Source organism: Natator depressus, chromosome 4, assembly GCF_965152275.1.
Source record: "Natator depressus isolate rNatDep1 chromosome 4, rNatDep2.hap1, whole genome shotgun sequence".
NCBI classification, from domain to species: Eukaryota; Metazoa; Chordata; order Testudines; family Cheloniidae; genus Natator; species Natator depressus.
In genome coordinates, this window is record NC_134237.1 from 58318328 (window position 1) to 58342851 (window position 24524).

General features: G+C 43.2%; 1 protein-coding gene and 1 long non-coding RNA gene across 3 annotated transcripts in view; one reads left to right on the forward strand and one right to left on the reverse strand.

Moving 5' to 3' along the window:
• GATB (glutamyl-tRNA amidotransferase subunit B) overlaps positions 1–5582 on the reverse strand; it is a 66188-nt gene extending 60606 nt beyond the window's left edge. For both annotated transcript variants that reach the window (XR_012639287.1, XM_074950985.1), the window contains exons 1-2: positions 5377–5582; positions 2488–2638 (exon numbers count right to left, since the gene is read on the reverse strand). Coding sequence is in view for 1 of the 2 variants with exons in the window: in XM_074950985.1 (XP_074807086.1) it covers positions 2488–2638; positions 5377–5543 (318 nt within the window). In the remaining variant the exon portion in view is untranslated. The remainder of the gene's footprint in view (positions 1–2487; positions 2639–5376) is intronic.
• Positions 5583–6231: 649 nt separating this feature from the next.
• The window catches only part of LOC141986485 (uncharacterized), a 95061-nt gene continuing 76768 nt past the window's right edge, over positions 6232–24524 (forward strand). The window contains exon 1 of the long non-coding RNA XR_012639291.1: positions 6232–6569. This is a non-coding gene — a long non-coding RNA (uncharacterized LOC141986485). The remainder of the gene's footprint in view (positions 6570–24524) is intronic.

The following is a 24524-nucleotide window of genomic DNA, read 5'->3' on the forward strand; positions in this document are numbered from 1 at the left end:
AGCTGTTTAACCTGAATACCAGCATCCTGAAGGGTCTGCTGACCAATGAAGAGCCCTATGTTACCAGCTTGACGGGTTCGGTCACAGAGACCCCCTTGGGACTGTCACCTGATGTGCTGAATTTGCCTCTGAGCCAGTTTTCCCTGCCATCTTCGGACTCCAGAACCCTGCCTTGTTGAGCCAGACACACTAGCCGGCTGCAAACACAGACCCAGGTCTGGTCCATGCCCCCAAAACTGTAGACTTTAACGAAAAACTGCTCAGCAGGTCACCTATCTCCAGTACCCAGACACCCAGTTCCCAATGGGATCCAAACCCCAAATAAATCTGTTCTACTCTGTATAAAGCTTATACAGGGTAAACTCATAAATTGTCTGCCCTCTATAACACTGATAGAGAGATATGCACAGCTGTTTGCTCCCCCCCAGGTATTAATCATTTACTCTGGGTTAATTAATAAACCAAAATTATTCTAGTAAGTATAAAAAGTAGGATTTAAGCAATAACAGACAGAACAAAGTAAATTACCAAGCAAAATAAAACAATGCATGCAAGTCTAAGCTTAATACATTAAGAAACTGAGTACAAGTAAATCTCACCTTCAGATGTTCCAATAAGCTTCTTTCACTAACTAGACTCCTTCCTAGTCTGGGCCCAATCCCTTCCTTTTCCCTGGTACAGACCTTGTTAGTTCCAGAAGACATCTTAGGTGAAAAGCAGGGGATTCCACATGACTGGGACCCCTTTGTTCTGTTCCACCCCCTTTTACAACTTTGGCACAAGGCGGGAATCCTCTGTCTCTCTCTGGGTTCCCATCCCTCCTTCCTTCCTCCTTCCCTGGAAAAGCACCAAGTTTAAGATGGATTCCAGTATCATGTGTCATGGTCACATGTTCTCTGAGACCTCTAGCCTCCATTCGTCCAAGCCTGGCCAGCATGTACCCAGGGCATGTATCCAGGAAGTTTTGCAAGTAAACAGAGCCATTCACAACCAATTGTCCTAGTTAATGGGAGCCATCAAGATTCCAAGCCACCATTAATGGCCCACACTTTGCATAATTACAATAGGACTTCAGAGTAATACTTCATTTTTCTAGTTTTAGATACAAGAATGATACATACATACAAACAGAATGAACACACTCAGTAGAACATAAGCTTTGTAATGATACCTTACAAAAGACTTTTGCATAAAGCATATTCTGGTTACATCATATTCACACTTATAAACTTGTTTTTACAAAGCATATGGAGTGCAATGTCACAACCACCACATTACCCCTACTATGAATGAATTCTTAAGGCTTAGGGTTACCTCCCTCATCCCTCTTTTACCAGTCTCTAAAGTCTCATGCTTATCTTTAGTGTATTACAAATAAAACAAACAGTAAGTATGGTTCACACTTTCCCATACCAGATCAGTTTTGCTTAGAAGACCACATAACTCTATACTGAGACATTCCAAATAGGTAACGGCAGCTACGTGAACACACATTTGGCAAAGTAATGTCAAATGGCCAACTAGAAATCCAAGATGCTCATCGCTCATAGGTAAGGATAAGATTTTTTTCACAAAGGTCCCAGAAGTCATAGATTCCATAACTTTCAGAGGCTCCTAAAACATTTCCACTTAGCCCTGTGCTACTGCAACTGGTGGGGGAGCCGAGCTGCCACGAGTGGTGGGTGTGGGATTCCCACCCTTGGCAGGAGGTCTCAGTCTCTCATCCCCCACTGCGGGGCTCCGGCTTCAGTCATCCCCAGGTCAGGCCCCACCCAATTATTCTTAGTACTTTTATTTCTTCAAGTATTTTAAAAGCATTTTAGCTTCTGTAAATTTTTGTTTATTACCCACAACTGGTGACTTTTACTAAAAATAACCGTGACAAAAATCTTAACCTTACTCGTAGGATTTTAGGTCTTCTCACATTTAATGAGCTTCCAGTGCTTCATACTAACCAAATATAGTAAAATTAACTAAAGTAACATCACCATGGAAATACACCGACGCTGACTGCAAAAAGAAGTTGCCATTAATTCATTCTCTGCAAGAGATATTCCTGAGTTAATTCCTTAGCAGGAGTTGTCAGATATCCATGGTGATCAAGTTTAGGGGTTCTCAAACAAGAGGTCGCGAGGTCATTACATGGGGTGGTCGCGAGCTGTCAACCTCCACCCCAAATCCTGCTTGCCTCCAGCATTTATAATGGTGTTAAATATATTTAAAAGTGTGTTTAATTTATTAGGGGGGTCGCACTCAGAGGCTTGCGATGTGACAGGGGTCACCAGTAAAAAAGTTTGAGATCCACAGAGTTACAGAGTAAGTACACAGAAAGAAAATAATGAACCAAAGTTTTAGAAAACAAAGAACAGTGCTAGAAACAAAGACTGTTACGAAGAACAAAAGACAAGAATTGTGCTTCAAAGTATCTGCTCAATAAAAAATGTAAAGATTCTCTTATGAGACAAATTAAGATGAAATGTAACTTACTGGTAAAGTTCCTGGTAGAGAAGCATCAAAGAAAGATACCAAAGAATTAGGTGGTGCTGCAAACTGGACTTGGGAGCCAGAGAAAAGCTTTGAGTTGGAACTGATCTGTGCATGAATTTCCAGACCTACCACTGCTACCCATGGAGCAACACTGAAAGAGAGGGGAAAAGTAAATATGATTAGTATATACTCTATTAAATCTCCGTAAGCTTCTAAACACTACAAGACCGAAAAACCCTTGCAATACCATGTGGTAGCACTGTGCTGCTGATCCACAATAAATATAGAAGGAAAATATGAGGCAAACTTTTTCATTATATACAGGTAGAGGATGGTAAGTAGGAACAATTATACAAGTAAGAAAAAATAAAGGCCTAATTCTGTGAAATCTTACTCATATGAGTAGCATCAATCAGGCAAACCAACATGAGTAACAGCTTGCTTGATCAACCCCCAATTTTGTACCCAACCCAATTATAAATATCAATTGCATTTCATGTACTTTGATAAGTCTCCAACAAACAGGTGGCATATCAATTATGTATACATTGTCAGCTAGTCACTTTCAAGTTGGAAAAGGTTTGTACTGCATTAGCATAAACATTTGTAGTCTGATAATAAAGAAATTATGATTTCCACTGTAGAGCAACTGCTCTTTGAACGTACTCCACAAGAATGAGCGTCTACATATCATCTGAAAAGTAACTGCAATTATCACATCCATAACCTTTATATAGGCAAGAGATGGGGGTCACCCTTCACAGTGTGAACTGCTTGACAGTTTCTGTAAGTAATTATCTGGCCCTGTACAAATGAAGTGACACAAATATCATATTTCACTGGTGAACTCAGGTTTGTATGACAAGATACTAGAGCAATATTAAATAACTAGATATAGTCGATAAGTGGGCTATGGAAAAACATTAAACAAATACATCAAATGCAGCATTTCTTTCAAAAGTGAACACAATAAGCTTGAGCTGTCAAGACTTGAGTTCAGGGTTCTGTCTCTCTCCTTCAACTACTGACTACATCACTACCAAAAACTGAGTAATGGGATGGAAACACTGTCACTTAGGATTAACTTTCAGGAATTTAAACAAAGTATTTTAAAACAAATAGTTTTTCTCCATGCGTTGATTGAGATTACAAAATCATATTTGTAAAAACAAGGCTCATTAGCTATATTTCAGACAGCAGTTAGAATTAATGTCTAAGGCCCAAAACCAAAAACTCTTACACCTGCTTAACTTTACTACCTTGAGAAATCCCATTGATTTCAGTGAAACCAGTGGGAATGAAATTAACAAGACAACTCATGATAGTAAAGTTAAGCACATGAGTAAGAGTTTGCATGATTGGGGTACCTAACTTTGCTTTCATTATTTATGCTGTTTTCTTTCTGCATTTATCTCAACAAGGAATCATATTGGACTGGCTTGTGGTGGCTTGGCAGGCAGTTACTTGTTTATGGTGGCTACAGTATTATGATCCAGAAGCTCAGGTTTCATTAAAAAAAAAAATTTTAGTATCTAGCTATTATGTTTGAAACCAAAGATATTTGCCTGAATCTGCAGAAGACCTGAAACAATACCTCTGATGAATGTGGAGAGCTTGCACTCAGGTGAACAGAACAATTTTGAATCAATGATGTCAATTTTAATATCAACATTAAACTACTTCATTGCTGATCAAAGTACACACAAAAGTAGAGGTGTGATGAAATTACAAGTACCTGCACAATCTACTGTGAGTGGCATCTCTTTTCTGTGTTGTGAATAGGTGGAAATTTAGACTACCTCACTTACCACCTCCATTTTGACCTCTGATCTCAGTTCAGACTCTGAAAAACAACTGTTCTGTTTAATTTGCATTTATAGCCTGTTTCTAGTCAATTTCACATACTATACTGCAATGTTTTGTTTGCAAACACTGCAGAAGAATGATTGCTTAAAATGATTTTCACAAGGATTTTCAAGTATTTCATGGGAATATTTCTATGACTCGAGTTTGGAAAAAGCTTATTTTTACCTAAATTTTTGGCATAATTTGACCTGAAAATATCCCCTAAAAAATCTCCCTTCTAACATAGGTTTTTATTTTTCCCAGAAGCTTTCTGCATGAAGGCCCTGAACCTGCATTCAGATGCACATAGTCAGAGCCTTGGTTTCCACTCAGGTGCAAAGGTCTCTGTATGAACATCAGATTGTATCAGAACTGCAACTTCCCTGAACAGGAAGCCCACACAATTCTGTACATTGCTTTATCTATATTAGGTTTATCTAAGAAGCCAATCACTGTAGCATGCAACTGCACCTGATGCCTGTGTTAAATAATGTTTAAATTATCAACTAGTGCAGGAAAAGCACAAACCCGAATTCAAATCCTAGCAGGTAGTGAGCTTCCAAAATCTCCTTTGATTCTGAAAGTTCTTAAAAACCAGTTATTTTAGCAACAGGAATATGATGCTCTAGTGTCTGATCTACAGGAACTGGTGGTAAATTGGGGAAAGGGAGGGGGAAACTTGGGTGGTGAGGTCATGAAATAGGAGGGGAATGGGTACATAACTTGAGGGCTGATATTGGGAGTAGGTGAGGAATATTAATGGAGATGTGAAACAGTGGGGGGAATCCAAATAAGGGCATGACATTGGGGAGCATAGCAGGGGGCGGGAAAACTGGGGCAGAACTTTCATGGGGGGAGAGATGGGTAGAGTGAAGGTTTGGGATATTGGGGTGTGTGTGTGTGCACGCGCGCAGGGACGCTGACTCTAAAAACAGGACAGCAATATCCCGCAGGAGGAGCGGCCGGGGTGCGCATGGGCCGGACCGAAACCTATCAGCCTTGTAGCCGCGCACTCCGCACTACCGCCGGTAACCTGGACTTTACCCGCGCTCTCCCGCAGGACTATTCCCCGCTCTCCGGCCGGAAGCGATAGACACTGGAGCCTGCGCCCTTCTCCAGGTCTGTCCGTTGTGCAGGACGGAGACATCCCCGGCTCTGCAGCGCTGAGCTAGAAGCGAGCCCCAACAGCGCCGCAGTATGGAGGGCGCCATCTTGCTCTGGGCAGGTGATGCATCAGCTGACCTAGCCGTGGCTGCAGCGCCTCCTGGGAAATGTAGTCTCTCGGGGGAGAGATTGCGGGGCGGAAAGGGGCAGGGAAACTACAACTCCCGCCAGGCCAGGCGAAACAAACCTTTCCCCTTCCCGCCCCGCCCCTCTGCCCTGGAGTCCCGCGCGGAGGATCAAGGGAGTTGGTCGCTTCCAGAGATGGAGGCCCTCCCAGCATGTGCTGTGCTGGGATTGCAGGGGCGAAGCCCAGGGCTGTGTCTGTGCTGGAGGAGGAGCCTCACCTGAAGCACAGGCAGACGCCGCCCCGCTCCCCGAACTGAGATTTGGATCCAGAGCCCCACAGCTCAGGCTCCAGGGATTTGGGATCTACCTGTACAGATATGGGGCCAGTCCGGCTCCAGCTCCCCACAGGGTTCCATCCAGATACCTGGCCCATCTCTCGTTAACTTTTTGCAAATGTGTGGGCTCCGCTTTGAAAAGATTGTGCATCATAAATTCTCCTCATCTCTCTCTCTCCCTCTGACCTATCTCTGGGGGGAGAGATAGCTCAGTGGTTTGAGCATTGGCCTGCTAAACCCAGCGATGTGAGTTCAATCCTTGAGGGGGCCATTTAGGGATCTGGGGCAAAAACTGGGGATTGGTCCTGCAGGGAGTTGGATTAGATGACCTCCTGAGGTCCCTTCCAGCCCTGATATTCTGTGATTCTCTGATCAGCTGCAAATGGGCCTTCTCCCACTCTCTGTCCATACACAACCGCTTTGGATTGTTATCATCTCCAGCCAAGGGTCTGGCTAACAGAAACTGTGTTTTATAATCAAAGGCCTCCTGGCCCATAAGATTACCAGTTAACCCCTCGCAAAGGACAGTTTCACACGGTGCCAAAAGACATTAGTGCATTGTATCAAAACATCTTGCTGTAACAAGCCTTGATACTTGATTCTACAGTGCTTGCAGTATGCAGGCTCATCCTATGTAAAATAACAGCAATCCTGGAGATCCTAGAACAGAAGGTAATCCCAATACCTTGATTTTATTGATAGTTATGAATTTATTTTAATTTGAATTGCTTAAGCACTGATAAAGCAAGCTGCTCTGTTTGGCTAACGCCTGGCTCCATACAGGCAAAGACAGAGTAACTTGCGCATGGGCCAGTCTTTGGGGAAGTCCCATCATCTCTCTGTGGCCCTCCCACCCTGTGTCCATCTTGTTTGTTTAAATTATAAACTCTTTGGGACAGAGACTGTTTTACTACGTGTAAACTAGCGCAATAGGGCATGATCAGGGTAGGGCCTCGAGGGCTCTTGTAATACAAATAAATAATAACAATCATCCATTGTCACATATTTATGCAAACATCACAGTTGCTAGTTATACAGCTACAGGGCATGGAGAATAGAATTAACAACTCTGTTCTAGATCACAGGCCTGTGGAGCTTAAATGAGAATAGTCATTAGCTGTTGTTTATATCATTTTTTATAGGCCAACTGCTAGGAAAAAATAATCAGTGACAAACATTTGAACAGATCTTATCTCATCCAGTAGAGGACAGTGGTGCACATAGACACCAGCTAGTATTTTGTAACCCTTATGCCTCACATCTTGCTAAACCTCAAAATGTAGAATGCAAGGAAGTTGTGACTGCCAAAAGCTCAGAAAACTGTGGAGGATAAATTATTTAGCAAAGATAGCATGTTCTATTATTTTGGTTCCATAATTCTGTTTTTTATATATATAAATAACTAAAAAGTGAGTTAGTGAGGTGAGAAGGATATTAATTAATTTTAAGAGAGAGCTGAACAAATTTATGAGTGCCATTGTATGACAGGGTTGGTTGTGATGGTGAGGGGCAGGGCTCAACAGGCTTACTTTGAGTTTATGCCTTATGTTCCTAAAGCAGATGCTTCAGGGTTTCAGCTGGCCACTTGAAGGGTCAGAAAGGGATTTTCCTCCCCACATCAATGCATTCTGGGAGGTGGGGGTTTTTTTTGTTAAATTTCTTCCTCTGAAACATCAAGGATGGCCACAGGGGGAGAAGGAAACTTGGGCAGGGTGGGCCAGGGCTCTGAGGTGTTCCGGGCATTCTCTCCCTCAGGTGCTTGTCTAACTGATTGCTATAAGTGGGATCAGGAAAGAATTTCCCCCAGGTCAGATTGACAGGGACCTTAGGGGTTTTTTGCTTTTCTCTGTAGTATGGGTAGAGGTCACTTGCCAGGATTATCTGGGTATCTCTCAGGTGATCATTTCCCTGCCACTCTGGGGGCCTCGGGCACTCTAGCACCTGATTCGCTGCCTGTGATGCATAACAGGCTAGTCCCCTGAGGGTTGTAATACTCTGGACTCATTTCATTTGGGTTTAGTGTGTTGGTACTGCATAGTGTGGGTGGCCTGTGATATGCAGGAAGTCAGATTAGATGATTCCTTCTGGCCTTAAATTGTGTGACTCTATGTAGGTATTTATTTCTATTTATTTGTACAATCCAGAACTTTGGGAGTGCTGGTTTCTGGGATTATCCCCATTATCCCCTCAAAAGCTGATGAGTGGAAAATAATGAGGCAAAATAAAAAAATCCTTGTAGCAAAGATGTACTGGACCCAGCAGCTCAGTGTCACTTTTGGGAGAAAGAAGATCCATGGTGCCTCTGCATCATCCCCTGCAGTAGTGCCCTGGGATGTTCAGAGCTCCTAACTTGAATTGCAGATCAGTGCTGTTTAATCAGTTTTATTTTAAAGTTTTAATTTATTTATCTTGCAATAAACTCTGTATGGGCCTTGTCAAGGTTCCTCCCCCACTCTGAACTCTAGGATACAGATGTGGGGACCTGCATGAAAACCCTCCTAAGCTTATCTTTACCAGCTTAGGTCAAAACTTCCCCAAGGTACAAAATATTCCACCCTTTGTCCTTGGATTGGCCGCTACCACCACCACCAAACAAATATTGGTTACTGGGGAAGAGCTGTTTGGACACGTCTTTCCCCCCAAAATACTTCCCAAAACCTTGCACCCCACTTTCTGGACAAGGTTTGGTAAAAAGCCTCACCAATTTGCCTAGGTGACTACAGACCCAAACCCTTGGATCTGAGAACAATGAAAAAGCATTCAGTTTTCTTACAAGAAGACTTTTAATAAAAATAGAAGTAATTAGAAATAAGAAATCCCCCCTGTAAAATCAGGATGGTAGATACCTTACAGGGTAATTAGATTCAAAACATAGAGAACCCCTCTAGGCAAAACCTTAAGTTACAAAAAAGATACACAGACAGAAATAGTTATTCTATTCAGCACAATTCTTTTCTCAGTCATTTAAAGAAATCATAATCTAACACGTACCTAGCTAGATTACTTACTAAAAGTTCTAAGACTCCATTCCTGGTCTATCCCCGGCAAAGACAGAATATAGACAGACACACAGACCCTTTGTTTCTCTCCCTCCTCCCAGCTTTTGAAAGTATCTTGTCTCCTCATTGGTCATTTTGGTCAGGTGCCAGCGAGGTTACCTTTAGCTTCTTAACCCTTTATAGGTGAGAGGAGATTTCCTCTGGCCAGGAGGGATTTTAAAGGGGTTTACCCTTCCCTTTATATTTATGACAGGCCCCATTGGAGCTGAATGGGGCTCCATGCAGGTGCAGGGTTAGCCCCTGGCAAACTCATTGGAGGATGAGACTATAGTGCAATCAAATGATATTTTGATAACAAGTTATTTCCTTTCACCATTGTCTCCAGAAGTTAACCTGGATTTTATAATTATTTGCTGCTTTATAGGGAGTGGTAGATAAAAGCAGACACTTTTGAATGTTATGTTTGTACCAGTTGAAAATGGCAAGTTTTTGGCTATTGTACTTTCTTTTAAGCCCAGTATTGTGGTGTAGTAGAAGATTTCACAAATAATAAGTAAGAAGTTAAAACCTTATGAATATTAAAACCATGCTAGGTAAAGCCCCGCATTGCTATGCTCTAGCAGATTTCTTCCCTTTGAATATATAATTGAAAAAGGGAAGGGGCCACTTAATAGGTTGAAAGGGGCATCCACCTTCCATACCTAAATAACCTTCTCATACCCCTCACTTAAATTGTAGTTTTGGAAAAGATCCAGTGTTTGTGCTTCAAGCTGCCCCACACACCCTCTTACTTCCTTTCCCAGAAAATCCTATTTTTTAAAAATCTTTCTGATTGGCCCTCTTTCACACACACTAGGCTGATCAGTTGCAGGCAAGCTGGGAATAACTGTCTTTCCCAACAGATTGCTTTGAGCTAAAGGGCTCTGTGGTTTTTGTTCCTTTGGACCCTAGTCAGTGACAGTCACTTTACAATGTGTTTATAGATCATGTCCTGCCTTGGAATAGCAGGGTGTCTCCAGTGTTGCGTAAAGACTCGCATGACAGTAGATCTGTACTAACCATGTAGGCTTCCCTATTGGTGAGAGCCCAAGGGACAGTTTTCTGTGAATCTGAACTTATTACTATTGGAATGTAGCTGATGCCTGAGAGGAAACTGGAATTTCATGTAGGACAAAAACTCTACTTAGTGTATCATCTAAACCATACACACCCACTTATTTGAAAGAGGATCTTCCTGAATTTCAGTTTAGAGGGTTTGACCGCTCTAAATTTTGCTTTCTTGTAATCTATGTTTAGCATACGTTCTTATCCCTTTTGTGGACTGGAAGATCTCCCTGTAGCGTATCAGGGAATGGGGTATTCAGGCCTAAGTATTTGTTGGATGGCTCACAGGCTGTCTGCAGTGTCTTATTTCAGCATGTGGAATAAAAACAGGCAGGGGCTTCTGTTATATTTTGAAGTGGAGGGTGTGGCTTCTGGAAGAGTGGATCCCATGTCTATTGAAAACCAAATGTCCTACAAGGAAAAGGAATGAAGATGATTTTTGAGTATGGAAACCAACTATGGTAAGGGATGTTGTCAGGCTTCTGTATCTCCTAAAACGATATCTGTATCTTGAAAGCTGTTTTTTTCTACAGGTATAACAAAGAAGACTCTCCTCACATCCTGCAATTTTCAGCTAGTAAGTAGGATTTTTCATAGCAGATCAGACCGTGGTCCAACTCATCATGCTTCTTGCAGTGACTGATATTTTTTGCCACCTTCTTCTAAAGTAAAAAAAAAAAAAAAAAAAAAAGTTAACCAATTAGGCAATATCTTATATTAGGAGAAGGGAGGGAGGGCATTTTTTTTCCTGACCACAGCAGATAAGCAGCTAAAGTAGTTGCCTTGTATGATCCACTAATCAAGTCTCTGCATACATACACACATGCTGAGGTAAGGTGGGTGGTATGGGCCTCCAGGTTTGAGGGGATCTTCTAACAAAGCATGGAAGAGTATAGCAATAAACAAAATAGTATTCTTTACTGGGGCAGTGAGTGCCTCTCACCAGTTTGTTTTATTAAAAGTGCTACCAGTGGTCATAAAAAGGTGCCAAGCTAACCTAAGACAAAAACCATCTAATAAAAATATATTGGCCATCAAATGATATTATACAATAAATGCAACACAAACAAAAAAGTCAGAAGGTGTGTCAAGTAGTCCCCACAGGCTGTGTCCTAGGATGTGTCTCTGGCACGAAGATCCCTGGCCTAACACTGCAGCAGTTCTATGCAGAGTTTTACATTCCAAATGAATGCGTCAGGGTGTGTGTATATATTTTATATTTGAGGTTAATTTAACTTGGTTGGAAATAAGATCATTGGCTCCATCCTTTAATTATCTGAATGCTGTTTTTAATAGGTTGGAGGCCCTGCAGTTTGCATTCTGTGCAACCCTAATTTTGGAAAATAATATCTGGCAACCGTAGAAGAAAATCGCCTGTGACACAACGCCCTCCTTATGTTTCAGTTTACTTGGATAGGGCAGAGGTACTGTTGTCCTCACTGCACCTGTGGAAGCCGTCAGACTATTCCCTATGGTCAAATTCACAGATGGCATAAGTGAGCACAGATCCACTGTTTTCACTCAACAATGAGTAGAACTTCAGCCATATCTAACCTAATATCTCTGCTAACCAAGTAGAACCAAACGCCTCCCCCCCGCCCAGAATGGTATTCAAATATTGTGGGCATAGGGATGTTTTTTCAACATCTTTAGCGGAACTGAAGCTCTTTCTTCTCTTTCACTAAGTTACTGGACATGCACAATGTGTGCAGTCCTCTTCATCTTGTGAGCTTTTACTGCTTTTTGACATGATTTCCAGCTGACATCCATTCCTTTTAATTGGGAACCCATGGTATTTTCAGGGTGACCACGCCCTATGGTATTGGTCCCAGCTTAAAGGTCTTTGAGCTAAAATACTGGAACTCAGGAACCATATCAGGTTTATATTTAGATACTACACAGTACTCCAGGAAGCTATATTTTGATATAGCAGAGACAGTGACCAAAGTGGACAAATTACAGAAACATTAATTAATTTTTTTTGTGATCCTGTAATAATGTTTTCCTATTCCTTATTTTCTGTCTGTTTTTCCCTCTCCCCATTCTTCATTTTGTGTAGTGAAAGGAGAAGGTGTGTGGAGGATTTGAAGACACTATCTTTTTCTCCTCTCTCCTTATATTTTGCTAATATTTTTGTTTATTTTTCTCCCCCTTCCATATCTTTAACTGCAATTGCAAAGAGCTGTTATTGGTAACTATGTCTGAGGCTTCATATATTTCCTAAATTAAGAGCAACAACTCTTGTTACAACTCTTGTTTCAAACTATGACTTGATATATAAGGTCAGAGCTATAAGATTTCAGCAGCATATGGTTTCACATAACACAGGCCTAGATCAAGAACTTCCTCCTATGACCCCTGGATATAAGGGAAAACACTAAGTGCTATTATACAAGGCACAAGTCTAAATCCTAACCTTTCGTTGTTTCTGAAGCCAGTGTGACACAGTCCTATGGCTTATCATAACTATTTATTTTCAGACAAACTATACCATCCAAACTACATTTGAAATATTAATTGTCTATCCCAACATCCTTTCAAATTATTCAGAGCTTCGGTTTCATGCGCTCACTTCAGTTTTAAGATTCCAGTTGACAACCTCACCCAAGGAAAAAATAGACACAAAGACCAATACTAAGTTTGTTTAAGACGAAAAACTCCACTGATCCCAGAAATACACATCAAAGTGTTTTCCCTGTGTTAAAAACAACTCTGTCTCATATGAAATAGGTGGAGGAACTGTTTGAAAGAGTTGTTAAGCAACACAATACTTGTGGTAAAGCCAATTATAATAATGGCATTATTTTGGTCTAAAATTATTTTTTTAATTACAAACTTTAAAAATAATCTCAAGAGTTAAATCCCAGTCCAGTGCTATTTTTCATAGAGGAATTTTTGTAAAATGCAGGATTATTTATAGGTTACAAGCACTTCAAGGGGTTACATTATAAAAGAAAATGATACTCTAGAGCTTTAGTACTGTGCTGATAAGTCTGCCTTTATTGTCCTTAACACAGATGATTGCTTTCAATCTTCTGAAGCAATAAGAAATGAGAATTAAAAACTCTTGACCAGTTGCAATGTTCTGATTATTTGTTGATGTTTTTTCAGTGGAATAAGGTAAAATGACGAAAAAGAGCAAATTCTGAAGATGAACCTAATAGGTGTTTGTAATAGTGCATCATCACCTCATGGGCACCCCCTTGTCTCTGGTCGCAGCATTGCATAGGGCCTTTCTCTGGCATCCCCCTCCACTGGGGTTTCCCTTGGCCTTCTCAGCCTTCATCTTCCCCCTATGGGTGCTCTGTCCATTGACAATAGAGTCATTTCACATAGGCTATTGAGCAGCCATCAGATGGTAAGAACTTTCAGCACCTTTTCGGCTGGTTTTGAACTGAGGTAAAAGTTTCTATTTGAAAACTTGGCCCCATTGGAAGTTTTTCTATTAACTTAAATGGGGCCAGGATTTAACCCTCTATATTTTGTTACCATTCCCTTGTGCCTTTCAGTCCACCCAGGTTATCAGTACCCAGCACATAATCCCCTTCATCCATGTACCAGATAAACTGACAAATCAAACATACCTATACCTCCATTAAGAAGAGTACTTATGCCCCTAACTGTGCTGTTCCTCCAGGATCTTGGGCTCTTATTAAATTTCCATTTTCATCACACAAAAAGTAATAATCTGAAGTATGCCCTCAACGCCTGGTACACCATGCAGCCTTCCACTCTACAGTTACCTCTGCACTCCATGTCTAACATTAAGGTGTTGCTGCACAATATTTGGTTTTGGTGAAAAACTCTGTGTAGGCTCTAGTGACTGCTAGTGTATTTCTTCTTCTCCAAATATGCTGTGTTGTTGAGAAGGCTAGTGATGCTCCTCCAGTGTTCCCACCAAGGTGCTCTCTGGTCTACACAGTAGCAGAGAACGTGGAGAAAGGAGCATAGATCACAGGCATTACTGTAGGACAAAGCCAGAGATGCCAATGTACACCTTTACCAGCACTCAAACTACTATGGTTAACATCAGGAGGAGGACATAAGGGAACATATTACTACATAGATACGGTACAAAGAACACCCATTCATGAATTTTAATGGTTTAAAGGGAGAGGAAAGGAGAGACAAAGGGAAGAGGGACATGGAAAAAGATATCAGAGGTGGATTCGTTGGCTCAGAAATTATCTTGGAAGTCCTGAAACATGCAATAAGATACAAACTCTTTAGCTCTAGCTCCTGCAGCAACCACTGGACCAATCTTACAGACTTTATTGATGCAAAACTCTCATTGAAGCAGGAGAGTGGGGTGGGAGGAGGTATTGTTTCATGGTGTCTGTGCATATAATGTCTTCTGCAATTTCCACAGTGTGCATCCGATGAAGTGAGCTGTAGCTCACGAAAGCTCATGCTCAAATAAATTGGTTAGTCTCTAAGGTGCCACAAGTCCTCCTTTTCTTTTTATTGAAGTCCATGGGAGTTTTGTGAGCGCAAGGTCTGCAGGATCAGCCTTGTCACAGAAACTGCCATGTCTACTGGCTCATATTGAATTCCTTGTACATGTCGCAGGATAGCGTTAAGCAAAGATGAAATAGAAACTTCAAAGATTATCCAATTTATTAAATGCTCCAATATGTGCAAAGCAGGAACATCTCCTAAATGTTTGGCTTCAGACTGCAATTTACCAATCAGTTACTGGAACTGAACCACTTCAATCTCACACCAGTTACTGATTGATAGGTTAATAAGTTTCTACACAGAGAATCTGGCTCCCATAATTGGAGATTTAAGGGCAAATCTCAGATCATGTAAAATAATAACAGTGCTTAATCTTTCCCCCCTTCCTCTCCCACCCCTACACCTTTCTCCCTTTAATATAGCAGAAAAGGGAAGAATCACAATGACAGATACATGTGTGCTGATGTATAACTCTTCATATGACTGTTGCCCTCAAGGCAGCACAAATTTTTCAACCTTTTATAAGTAATAAAATTGGAAAGGAGATGCACTTTGATACTAGATTTAACAAATACCAATCCAAGGCCAAAATACTAAGTCAAGAGCTAAATATACCCTAAATAGTTAGAGCCAGATCCTGCTCCCATTTAAGTCAATAGGAACTTTGCAATGGGGGCACCAGTGGGCTCCCAACGATGTTAATTAGTTATGGGTTTTCCTTAACCCACAGAGGCTGGGGTTTTAAATAGTGAAAATAAGCTCCACCCTTCATATGGTTTTCAGACTACCCAGGGGAAGTCTCCCTCTTGTTGGCTAGCTTCCCCGCCTCCTTGGAAGAGATGTAGCAGGAGGCAGACACAAGTCTGTCCCCTCCTGTCAGGAGCACAGAGAAGATTTTCCATACAGAATTGCCAATGCAATTTTCACAAGAGGGGCACGAGAGAAGTGAGCAAAATAAACCCAGCAGCTCTGGGTGGCTCTGCTCTCTCCTCTCCCACTGTGAAAAATGGGATAGTTCCTGTCTACTTCTCCTTTCTCCTCTCTAATGCTGAAACACCAAGCCTGGAAAAGAGGATTCCTTTTGGCACTGCCTTTCAGATGTGGGGCTCGGAGGCAAGGATAGTGCAGAATTGTGGGACTGGTAGCTGGGGCAGCTTTGAGAGCTGGAAGCACAAAATTAGCTCATTTGGGGCTGGGGGTTCAGAGTCATTATGGGGAAAGGAACACAAAATTAACTGATGTAGGGATGCAGTGGCCAAAACTATGTCTCAGTATAAATTGGCAACACCAGCTTTCACAAAGAGTGGAGCTGGGCAGGGAACGTCAAAAATCAAAAGATGGCTCAAAAAACATTATTTAATGTACACTTAATGCTAAAAGTACAGTACCACTTATTGGTGAAGGTGGTACCTACATCAATTATAATATGATATAAATTGAGCAAGTTGAATTACAATGTAGCCACTTTTATCACATACAGATTATTTTTGACAAGTTAATCAAATTGCATGTGTCCAGTTAAGCTATTCATTTTACAACATGTCTATTCACAAGGGGTCTGTGATCTTAGCTTAGATGTTCAGGGTCTGATTTTCCACTGCTTTGCCCATACGTACTATGAATGCATCAGAATGGTAGTTTTCAGTATTGACAACCCCAAGCATTTAAAAAATTATGAGTCAGGCTCCCTCCCCCCAAAAATCATAAGATGGCCTAAAAATCATGGGACTTTTAAAAATAAATGCTGGGTTCTTTTTATTTGCCTTCTGGTTTTTGAGCCACTAGGGTTCATTTTTTTCAAGGTCTGTTCTGCAATTATGAAGGACGGAAACTTACTTTTAAAAAAATGAAAGCTGAGAGTCTCATGTAATATAATATGACTCCAGGAGCTGGGGCTTGAAGTAAAACAAGAAATTTCACAAGATTCATAACAAAATGATGAGAAATGGAAATCAGAATTTTACCCCCACTTTGCAAAAGGTGTAATTTACTACACCAGGGTAAAGTAAATGGCTACACAAGGTAGTGGAATATCAGAACTTCAGTATAGATCCCATATTGGAACCAGGTATAGTCAGTTGGTAATAGAATCTGTTGATTTACTAAGGCCTGGTCTACACTACAGAGTTAGGTCGATGCAAAACCTAACTGTGGGAGTGTCTACACTTAAAATTTCACTCTCGCCAACGGAACTGCCCTGCTACACCAACTTAATAACTCCACCTCCACGAGTAGCGTAGAATCAAGGTCAATGTAATTAGATAGATGAATGTCCATGTAGACCAGTGGTCTCCAACCGTTTTAAGCACAAGATCACTTTTTGAATTTAAGTGCAACCCAGGATCTACCTCAAAGAAAAAGTAGAAGTAACAGTAATCACACAAACCCCAATACCCTTGCCCCGCCCGTGCCCATCCCCTTTCCCTGAGGCCACACCCCTTGTCCAAGGTCCTGCCCCATTCACTCCATCCCCCCTCCCTCCTTCGCTCATTCTTCCCCACCCTCACTCACTTTCACCAGGCTGGGACAGGGGTTTGGGTGCAGGAGGGGGTGTGGGCTCTGGGCTGGGGCTGAGGGGTTTGGAGTGTGGGAGGGGCTTCAGGCTGAGCCTGGGGTTAGGGTGCAGGAATGGGTTCAGGGTGCAGGCTCTGGGAGGGAGTTTGGGTGCGGGAGGGGTCTCAGGGCTGGGCAGGAGGTTCGGGTAAAGGAGGGGATGCTGGCTCCTGGAGGGGGCTCAGGGCTTGGGGAGCGGGTTGGGGTGAAGGCTGTGGGCTCTAGGAGGGGGCTGAGGCAAGGGGTTGGGGTGCAGGAGGGGATGCAGGGTGCGGGAGGGGACTCAGGGCTGGGGCCAGGGTTTGAGGTGCAGGAAGGGGTGTGGCCTCTGGGAGGGAGTTTGGGCGTGGGGAGGCTCAGGGCTGGGGCAGGAGATTGAGATGCAGGAGGGTATTCAGGGCTGGGGCAGGGTGTTGGGGTGTGGGAGGAGCTTGGGGTGTGGGCTCTAGCTGGGCGCCACTTACCTCAGGTGGCTCCTGGGTGGTGGTGCAGCAGAGCTAAGGCAGGCTCCCTGCCTGCCGTGGGCCCGTGCCCTCCTGGAAGCGGACGGTATGTCCGGCAGTAGCTTCTGAGGGGGAGGAGGGGAGGTGGCTCTGTGTGCTGACCCTGTCCGCAGGCACCACCCCTGCAGGTCCCTTTGGCCGTGGTTTCCCGTTTCCAGCCAAGGGGAGCTGCAGGGGCAGTGCCTGCAAGCGAGGGCAGCGCACAGAGACCCCCTTGGCCCTCCCCACCCAGGAGCCACTGCCAGACATGCCGGCTGCTTCCGGGAGCACCGCAGGACCAAGGCAGGCAGGGAGCCTACCTTAGCTTCGCTGCACCACCAGACTGTTAGCGGCCAATCTCCCGGTTTGGCTGCAGGAGGGTTGGCAACCCTAGACTGAGATCGATTGTCAGAGGTTCCATGATCAACCAGTCGATCGAGATCTACCGGTTGGTGACCACTGATGTAGACACTGCATTGCTTATAGTGACTGTTACTGGCTTTCAGGAGTCATCCCGCAATGTTCCACACTGACAGTACAATCAATACAAGCAGTCTTGGTGAGGACGCGCACCGCCGACACAAGGAGCACAGTGTAGACGTGTACAAGTAATGTAATTACTGTGCAGGCTGTATGCCACTGTAAGTTAGGTCAACTTCATTTTGTAGTGTAGACATGGCCTGATACTGATGTTACTCAAAAGCCACAAAAACATTAATTTGGGTAGTCTATAGAAAATGATAGGAATGGGATGATCTGCTTAGCAGTATGCACCAAATGTAGCACAACACTGAAGAGTCAAAGGGCTCAAGGATGCCTGGAGACTGCCATAATCAGGGGTTTGGTTGAGAAAAGAGCCAGTTGTATTCAATGAATAGACTTAAGGGATAAGAGCCAAAGAATACTAAACTGCTCATCAGGTATTTGCCACCTGAGTGATCAGTGGAGCAATACGGAACTCGCACACAATCAAGTGGCTAATTATACCAGAAATTTAAACTCCAGGGGCCAATTTGACGATCCTAGTGTAGGTAATTTACACAACCTGACCCTTGGATCACAGTGGTGAGTTCACCAGGGAACATGACAGGAGATCAGTGTTGCCTCTATGGCTATGTCCACACTTTGAGCTGGGGCTGTAATTCTCAGTTTGAGGAGACATCCTTAGCTCTGGTAGAGCTAGCATGCTAAAAACAGAGTATAGCCAGGGCAATGCGACTTGTGGGAGAGGCTAGCCACCCCAGGGGTAAGTCGACCTAAGTTAAACTACTCCAGCTACATGAATGCCCATGGTGCCAGTAGAATTCATTTCTTACCAGTACTCTGCACCAGCTAAAGGGGGGTGGGGGTGGACGTGACCTCCCCCCGTGACTCCTCACGTGATCCCACCCCCAGCCCAGGGACCTGCGCACTCCCCCTCCTGTGCCCTTGATTCATCCCACGTTACCTGCGGGGGTGGGGGGCGGGCTCTGTCCTCCTCCCACTGCACCAGAGACTTCTGAACCACAAGGCTCTCCGGAACTGCAGCAGTAAAAGGAGCAGAACGTGGGGCCATCCTCTGGTGCAGCTGTACTGCCCCCATCCCTTCCACATAGCTGCGTCTCCTGAGTCCTGTCCGGGGTCTGTACGGCAGCCCTGGCAGAGGACAAGGCTGAAGGCGGGGTTGGGGGTGGTTCAGCTGCTCCAGAGGAGCTGCCAGCATGGGGTTCTGCTCCTTTTGCTGCTGCGGTTCCCGGGAGAGCCCTGAGCTGCAGGGCTCTCCTGGGAATCACAGCGGTGAAAGGAGCAGAACGTCAGGCAGCCCCACGCCAGCAGCTCCTCCGGTGCGGCTGTACCACCCCAAGCCCTGTCCTCCAGCGGGGCTGCCGTACAGACCCCGGACAGGAGACACAGGCACGCAGCTGCGTGGAAGGGCTGGGGGCAGTACAGCTGCGCTGGAGGAGCTGCCGGCGGCCCATGTTTTGCTCCTTCTGTGTCTTTCCGGTAAGGCATACCCGCTACAAATAGCTCACTGTTACGGCGTACCGGACCGTACCACCCTACTTGCATCGCTGTGAATAACGTAGCTGGAGTCGACGTAGCTTAGGTCAACTTACCCTGGTGTCTTCACTGTGCTGCATCGATGGGAGATGCTCTCTGATCGACTTACCTAACTCTTCTTGGGGAGCAGGAGTACCGTGGTCGACCAGAAAGCGCTCGGCTATTGACTTAGCAGGTCTACACTAGACTTGCTAAATCAACCCCTGCTGCTTGATTGCAGCAGCATCGATCTCCAAGATAGTGAAGACAAGCCAGTCATGTACCCATCCGAGACTTGGCTAGCTAGCAGGTCCTGCCTCTATTTTTAGCCCACTAACTCAATCAGCGCTAGCATAGGCATGTCTATCCAAACTGGGAATTACACCTCCAGCTCCAAGTGTAGACATACCCTTAACCACCCCTTCTTCTATCTCCCAGCACAGGGGGGTCATGTGTTAACAAGGCATAGTCAGGACATAGCAGTGCTCCAGCGATTCTTGGAGTCTGTGGGCATATGTTAGAGCTACTGGGAAACTCTCAAACTGCTCTCACTTTCTCTGGGGGATTGGGCCAGTGCAGATCAGCCCCAGGACCTGGAGGCTACAAAGGTAGCTTAAATTCACTTTTATCCTGCTCATTTAAACCACAAGCTCTGGGCTTCAATATTTGTCATCTGTCCCATTCCTCTGTGAATTTTAGCAAGAGACGGATAGTTTATTTCAACTTTAAAAGGGCTCCTGAAATATCAGCTTACTGAATTAACTGTAGGAATAGTCTAGATAATAAATAATCTATAATTGAGATGTAGAATTAACAGCATTTCCCCTCCCCCCCCCACATTTTATTCAAAGCAAAGCACAAAGTTACAATAGTTCTGGACTCACTACATTATATATTCACATTGTTCCCTATTGCGTCGTACAGTATCTTTGGGCTTCTTGTTCTGACAGGCTATCTGCGGTGGCAGAATCATCCAGGATCCACCTATCTGTCTACAATTGCTTTGGTGCAGGCAGCGTGACTGCTCGCTCAGTAGAAGGGGCGGAGTTCCAGATTTCTGGTATAAGCAAATTCCAGATGAGACAGCCTTAGTGTAAGTCCCTAACTATGCAGGGGAGGCTCTCTTTAGGTTGCTGCCTTCAGACATCAGTGATCTTGGTTTGAATCTCAGTGGCAGTAGTACGCATTAGAGTAGCTCCTCAGCTGCGATAAGGCACCTTCATGGTGTTCTGGCAGCTCAAAGCAATATTCAACTTAGGTTACTGGCTAGATGGGAAGTCCCTGGGTATAAGACAATTCCCAGGTGGAGGACACTGAGGTGGAGTCTCCCAACCCTGGTGTAGGGAGTGTACTGGGGGTCTGAAGCAGGTGAAGCTAGAGCATCGCTGTGGTCTGGCAGTATATGGGTGTCGAACATCCCCGTAGGGGAAATTGCAGACAGATGTAATTTAGAGCTGTTCTGAGACTTTAGTGCGTTTACAAAATAATTCAGTTTCAATGAGGATATTTCTAAAATTCTTCATGTGGGTTTAAACTCATGGTTTTTTTAAAAGAAAGAGCGGGGGATAGTATAGACCTATACTATCCCCACTTACCAAGCTAGACTCATGGCTCTGATAACATATCCCATGTTCCTTTTTATAATTAGGCTTCTTCTTAAAATGTGAGTCGTTTTTATGCTCTGTCTTCTTGAGGTTTGCTTGTTCTTGGGAGACAGGAGCAGTAACTTTCTGGAAATCTCGTTGTCTTTAACATTTTGTAACGTAACTAGCTAAGTGTATGTATTGTTATATTTCTGAGCATCCTGGCTATGATATTCCTGTAGCTATATCTTAATATTCCACAAAGGTGCAAACAAGTTTGTAATGTGTTAAAAAGTTATATTTTGTCATAATTTTTGCATCTATATTGAGGTCTCTCCCCCACACTGTGGTGATGTCAGTGGAGTTCCACCAATATAAAAGTGGCGTAACAGATTAGAATCGTGTCCAGAGAGTCCATTCATTGGAAAGTGGATTTGGTTGCATCTGCTCTAATATCTAATGCAAGTTACCAAACAACTCCTGGCTTCCTTAGACCTTGGGACACATTCTGCTGGACTACAGAGCTGTCACAGCAGTTACTGTAGCTTTAGTACCGTAATTATGAATTGTGTATACCAGAGTACAAGACACAGTACTAATTTCAACAACTAAGTTTTCAAATATTGTTTTAATCATATGTTCAATTTAGCCACAGTCTTTATATACATGATCACTTAGCTCTTTCACAACATTTTGTATCTTCTCTAACTGTTGTTTTTGAGGTGGGCTCCCCTTTGTGGCCCCTCCAAGCATAACTCACCCAGCTGTACGTCTTCACTGGTATGTCTCTGTCCCTAAGAGGTCCAGTGGAGTGGTGCTTTTACCAATGCCTTTCACCTTTCAGGGTATTTATAATTCAAAGGCAGTTAGGAATAAAACAAACAACTCAGAAACAGGGTCATCCCACAAACCTTCAGTGGGCCCCCACTCTTCTATTCAGGACTTGCCTTCTGGACAGCCTGTGCATCTACCAGTGCCCTTGCCAGGCTCTGGTCAATCTTTCCAGGAGGACTCATCTAGTTGGCAAGCAAACTCCATCTCAGGGCTGCAACCAGGCTTCTCTCCCACCAAAAGAAGCAGAACTCTATCCTCCTTCCTGGTCAGCCCTGAACTCACCTAGACCTTCTCCTCTTATCTCCCTTTGCCATGCCTGCAATTGGCTGCATGTGTAGTGAGGCACGGTCAGCTAGATCCACAGGCTCCCCTTAACCCTCTCATCACCAGTGTGGTGACTGTCTGCCCCCTTAATCCTGTCACTGCCCCTGTGAGGCCTATTGGCCTCCTCACAATTCCACATAGTTTCAAACCTTAAAAGAAAATAGCGTGACAAGATATTTTAAATAGCCGATAAAAAAGAGCATAAGTGAAAATCTAACCTCTGTACTAATGAAGTTACTCTAGTTTATGTAGCTTCAATTTAGCTACATCAAATCTCATTAGATACATGCATAATTGAGCCTGTTGGCAACTTGTTGGGTGGCAATCATTACTGAAAATCAAATAACTCAGTGCATGTAAGGGGTTAAATCAATGCAGTGTGTGACAGCTACACTTATAAACTTCCCAGTGACCTCACTGGAGTGATCTACTTTAGTATAGTTCTATTTATTATCCATTATTAAGGTACCTGACTCATGCTGTGCACTTTTATGAGAGTGCTAAATAATACGAATTAATAACCCCCTCTTTGGTTCCTCCCTGGTATCTACTACCTCCTCCTCCCATAAATTAAGAAAAGAGGGGAAGTTAATCAGAATGTTATTGATGATGAAAGAATTCTTAGCCTTGTATGAGAAGAGACATCCAGGTTTGTTTTGTATAATGTTATGATTACTTGGCAAATGAACACAGGGAAGGATATGGCAGGCAAATACAACTGTGCTCTTGCTTTAGTCATTTTTAAACTCTCTTTTTTCAGCGAGACAAAACACAATTAGTGCGTGAATGGACATGACCATTTGCATCAGATGCCAGATGTATGCGACTTCCTAGAATTTACATAGTCTTTTAATTCCCCCGCCGCCCCCATTTTACAAAGAAGTGAATCCCAGTAAGCTGGATAAGTTGACAACTGTGTTACATGCTTAACTTCCCAAGCTCAATAATAGATAGCTTTGCTTTGACAAGAAGCTTATCAAGCCCTTAGCAGACCTAGAGAGAAGTTCTTTATTCATTTGGATTAGTGTCTTCCAGTCACTCCAAGTATTTACTAGGGGATGTTTAAGGTTGTTCAGCTAATATTAGGTATTGTTTTACCTTCCTTATCAGACCTGAAAATCTCACTCATGAAAGGCTTCATGGAGGAAGCAATCACCTGGCTTGCTCTAGATGAGGAATTGGAGATGGACTAGTATAGGAAAGGTTTTCAGGCCACAGAATATATCAAAAGTAAGGGGGCTTGAGGAGGATAGAAATCAAAAGATACTGATATATTTGAAAGGAAGTTGGAGGGGGATTGGTAACTCAGACGCCTCGGACCAAATGTTTTCAGTTACTATTTGAAGTAATACAGTTCTCAACATGCTAATGCTTTACTTGGGAAAAGAAAGTTTCCTGTTCCCTACCTGTATGATAAAAAGATTGCAATACAAGAGCTAATTTTTTGAGATAAAAATTGAAAAAATCAGTTCTCTCTAGAGTATTTCCTGGAGTTTAATGGCTTTATAGGCCACTTGACTTTTTAATGGCTTGATGAGATGATTCTTCAAGGAAGTGTTTGTTTTGGAGGAGAAAGCCTGTCTGAAAAGTTTGTATCTGCAGTTGCATTATCTCAGACCAAGGTAATAATCACAAAATTAATTTCTACTATATGTGGAGCAACTGGTTGTCCTTCAGATTGGGTGCTAGAAATAGTCTGGTGTGCCTATAGAATTTTAGGTTTTTCAGCTGATAATTTTCTTACCTTCTCATTTCACTGTGGCTTTTGTTTTCAGTGGTATAGGGCATATTCTAGGGTTTTTTTGAACACTGAATACAGTGTATGACAGGTATGGCAATTTCCTGCAATATCACTGGAAATCCTTATTGAGTTAAATTTAAGTATTTTGGAGTCCATTGTATTAAATGCAAAGGTAATGTATTATTGTGGACGTGCATGATCAAAGGACTGTATTGAACAATGTGGCAGACAAGAATGGTCTTTTGTGACAATGTGTGCAAAATGAATTTCTTGGGAAATATTTAGGGGAAGGTGAATGCAAATTCATCACCCCCACTTATGCAAAAACCCAGCCTTTTGACGCTACACCTTGAGGAGAGAACTACTGTGTACTGATTACCTGTTCCTGGAATCTGACGATCAAAGGCCCAAGCTGAATAAAGGAAAGACTAATCTATGCATGGGTGTGTTTGTTCTGAGCTATAGCTATTATGAATTTTTAGCCCTTTGTGGGATATTTGAAGGACTGATTCTTACCAGAGCCCCTGCTG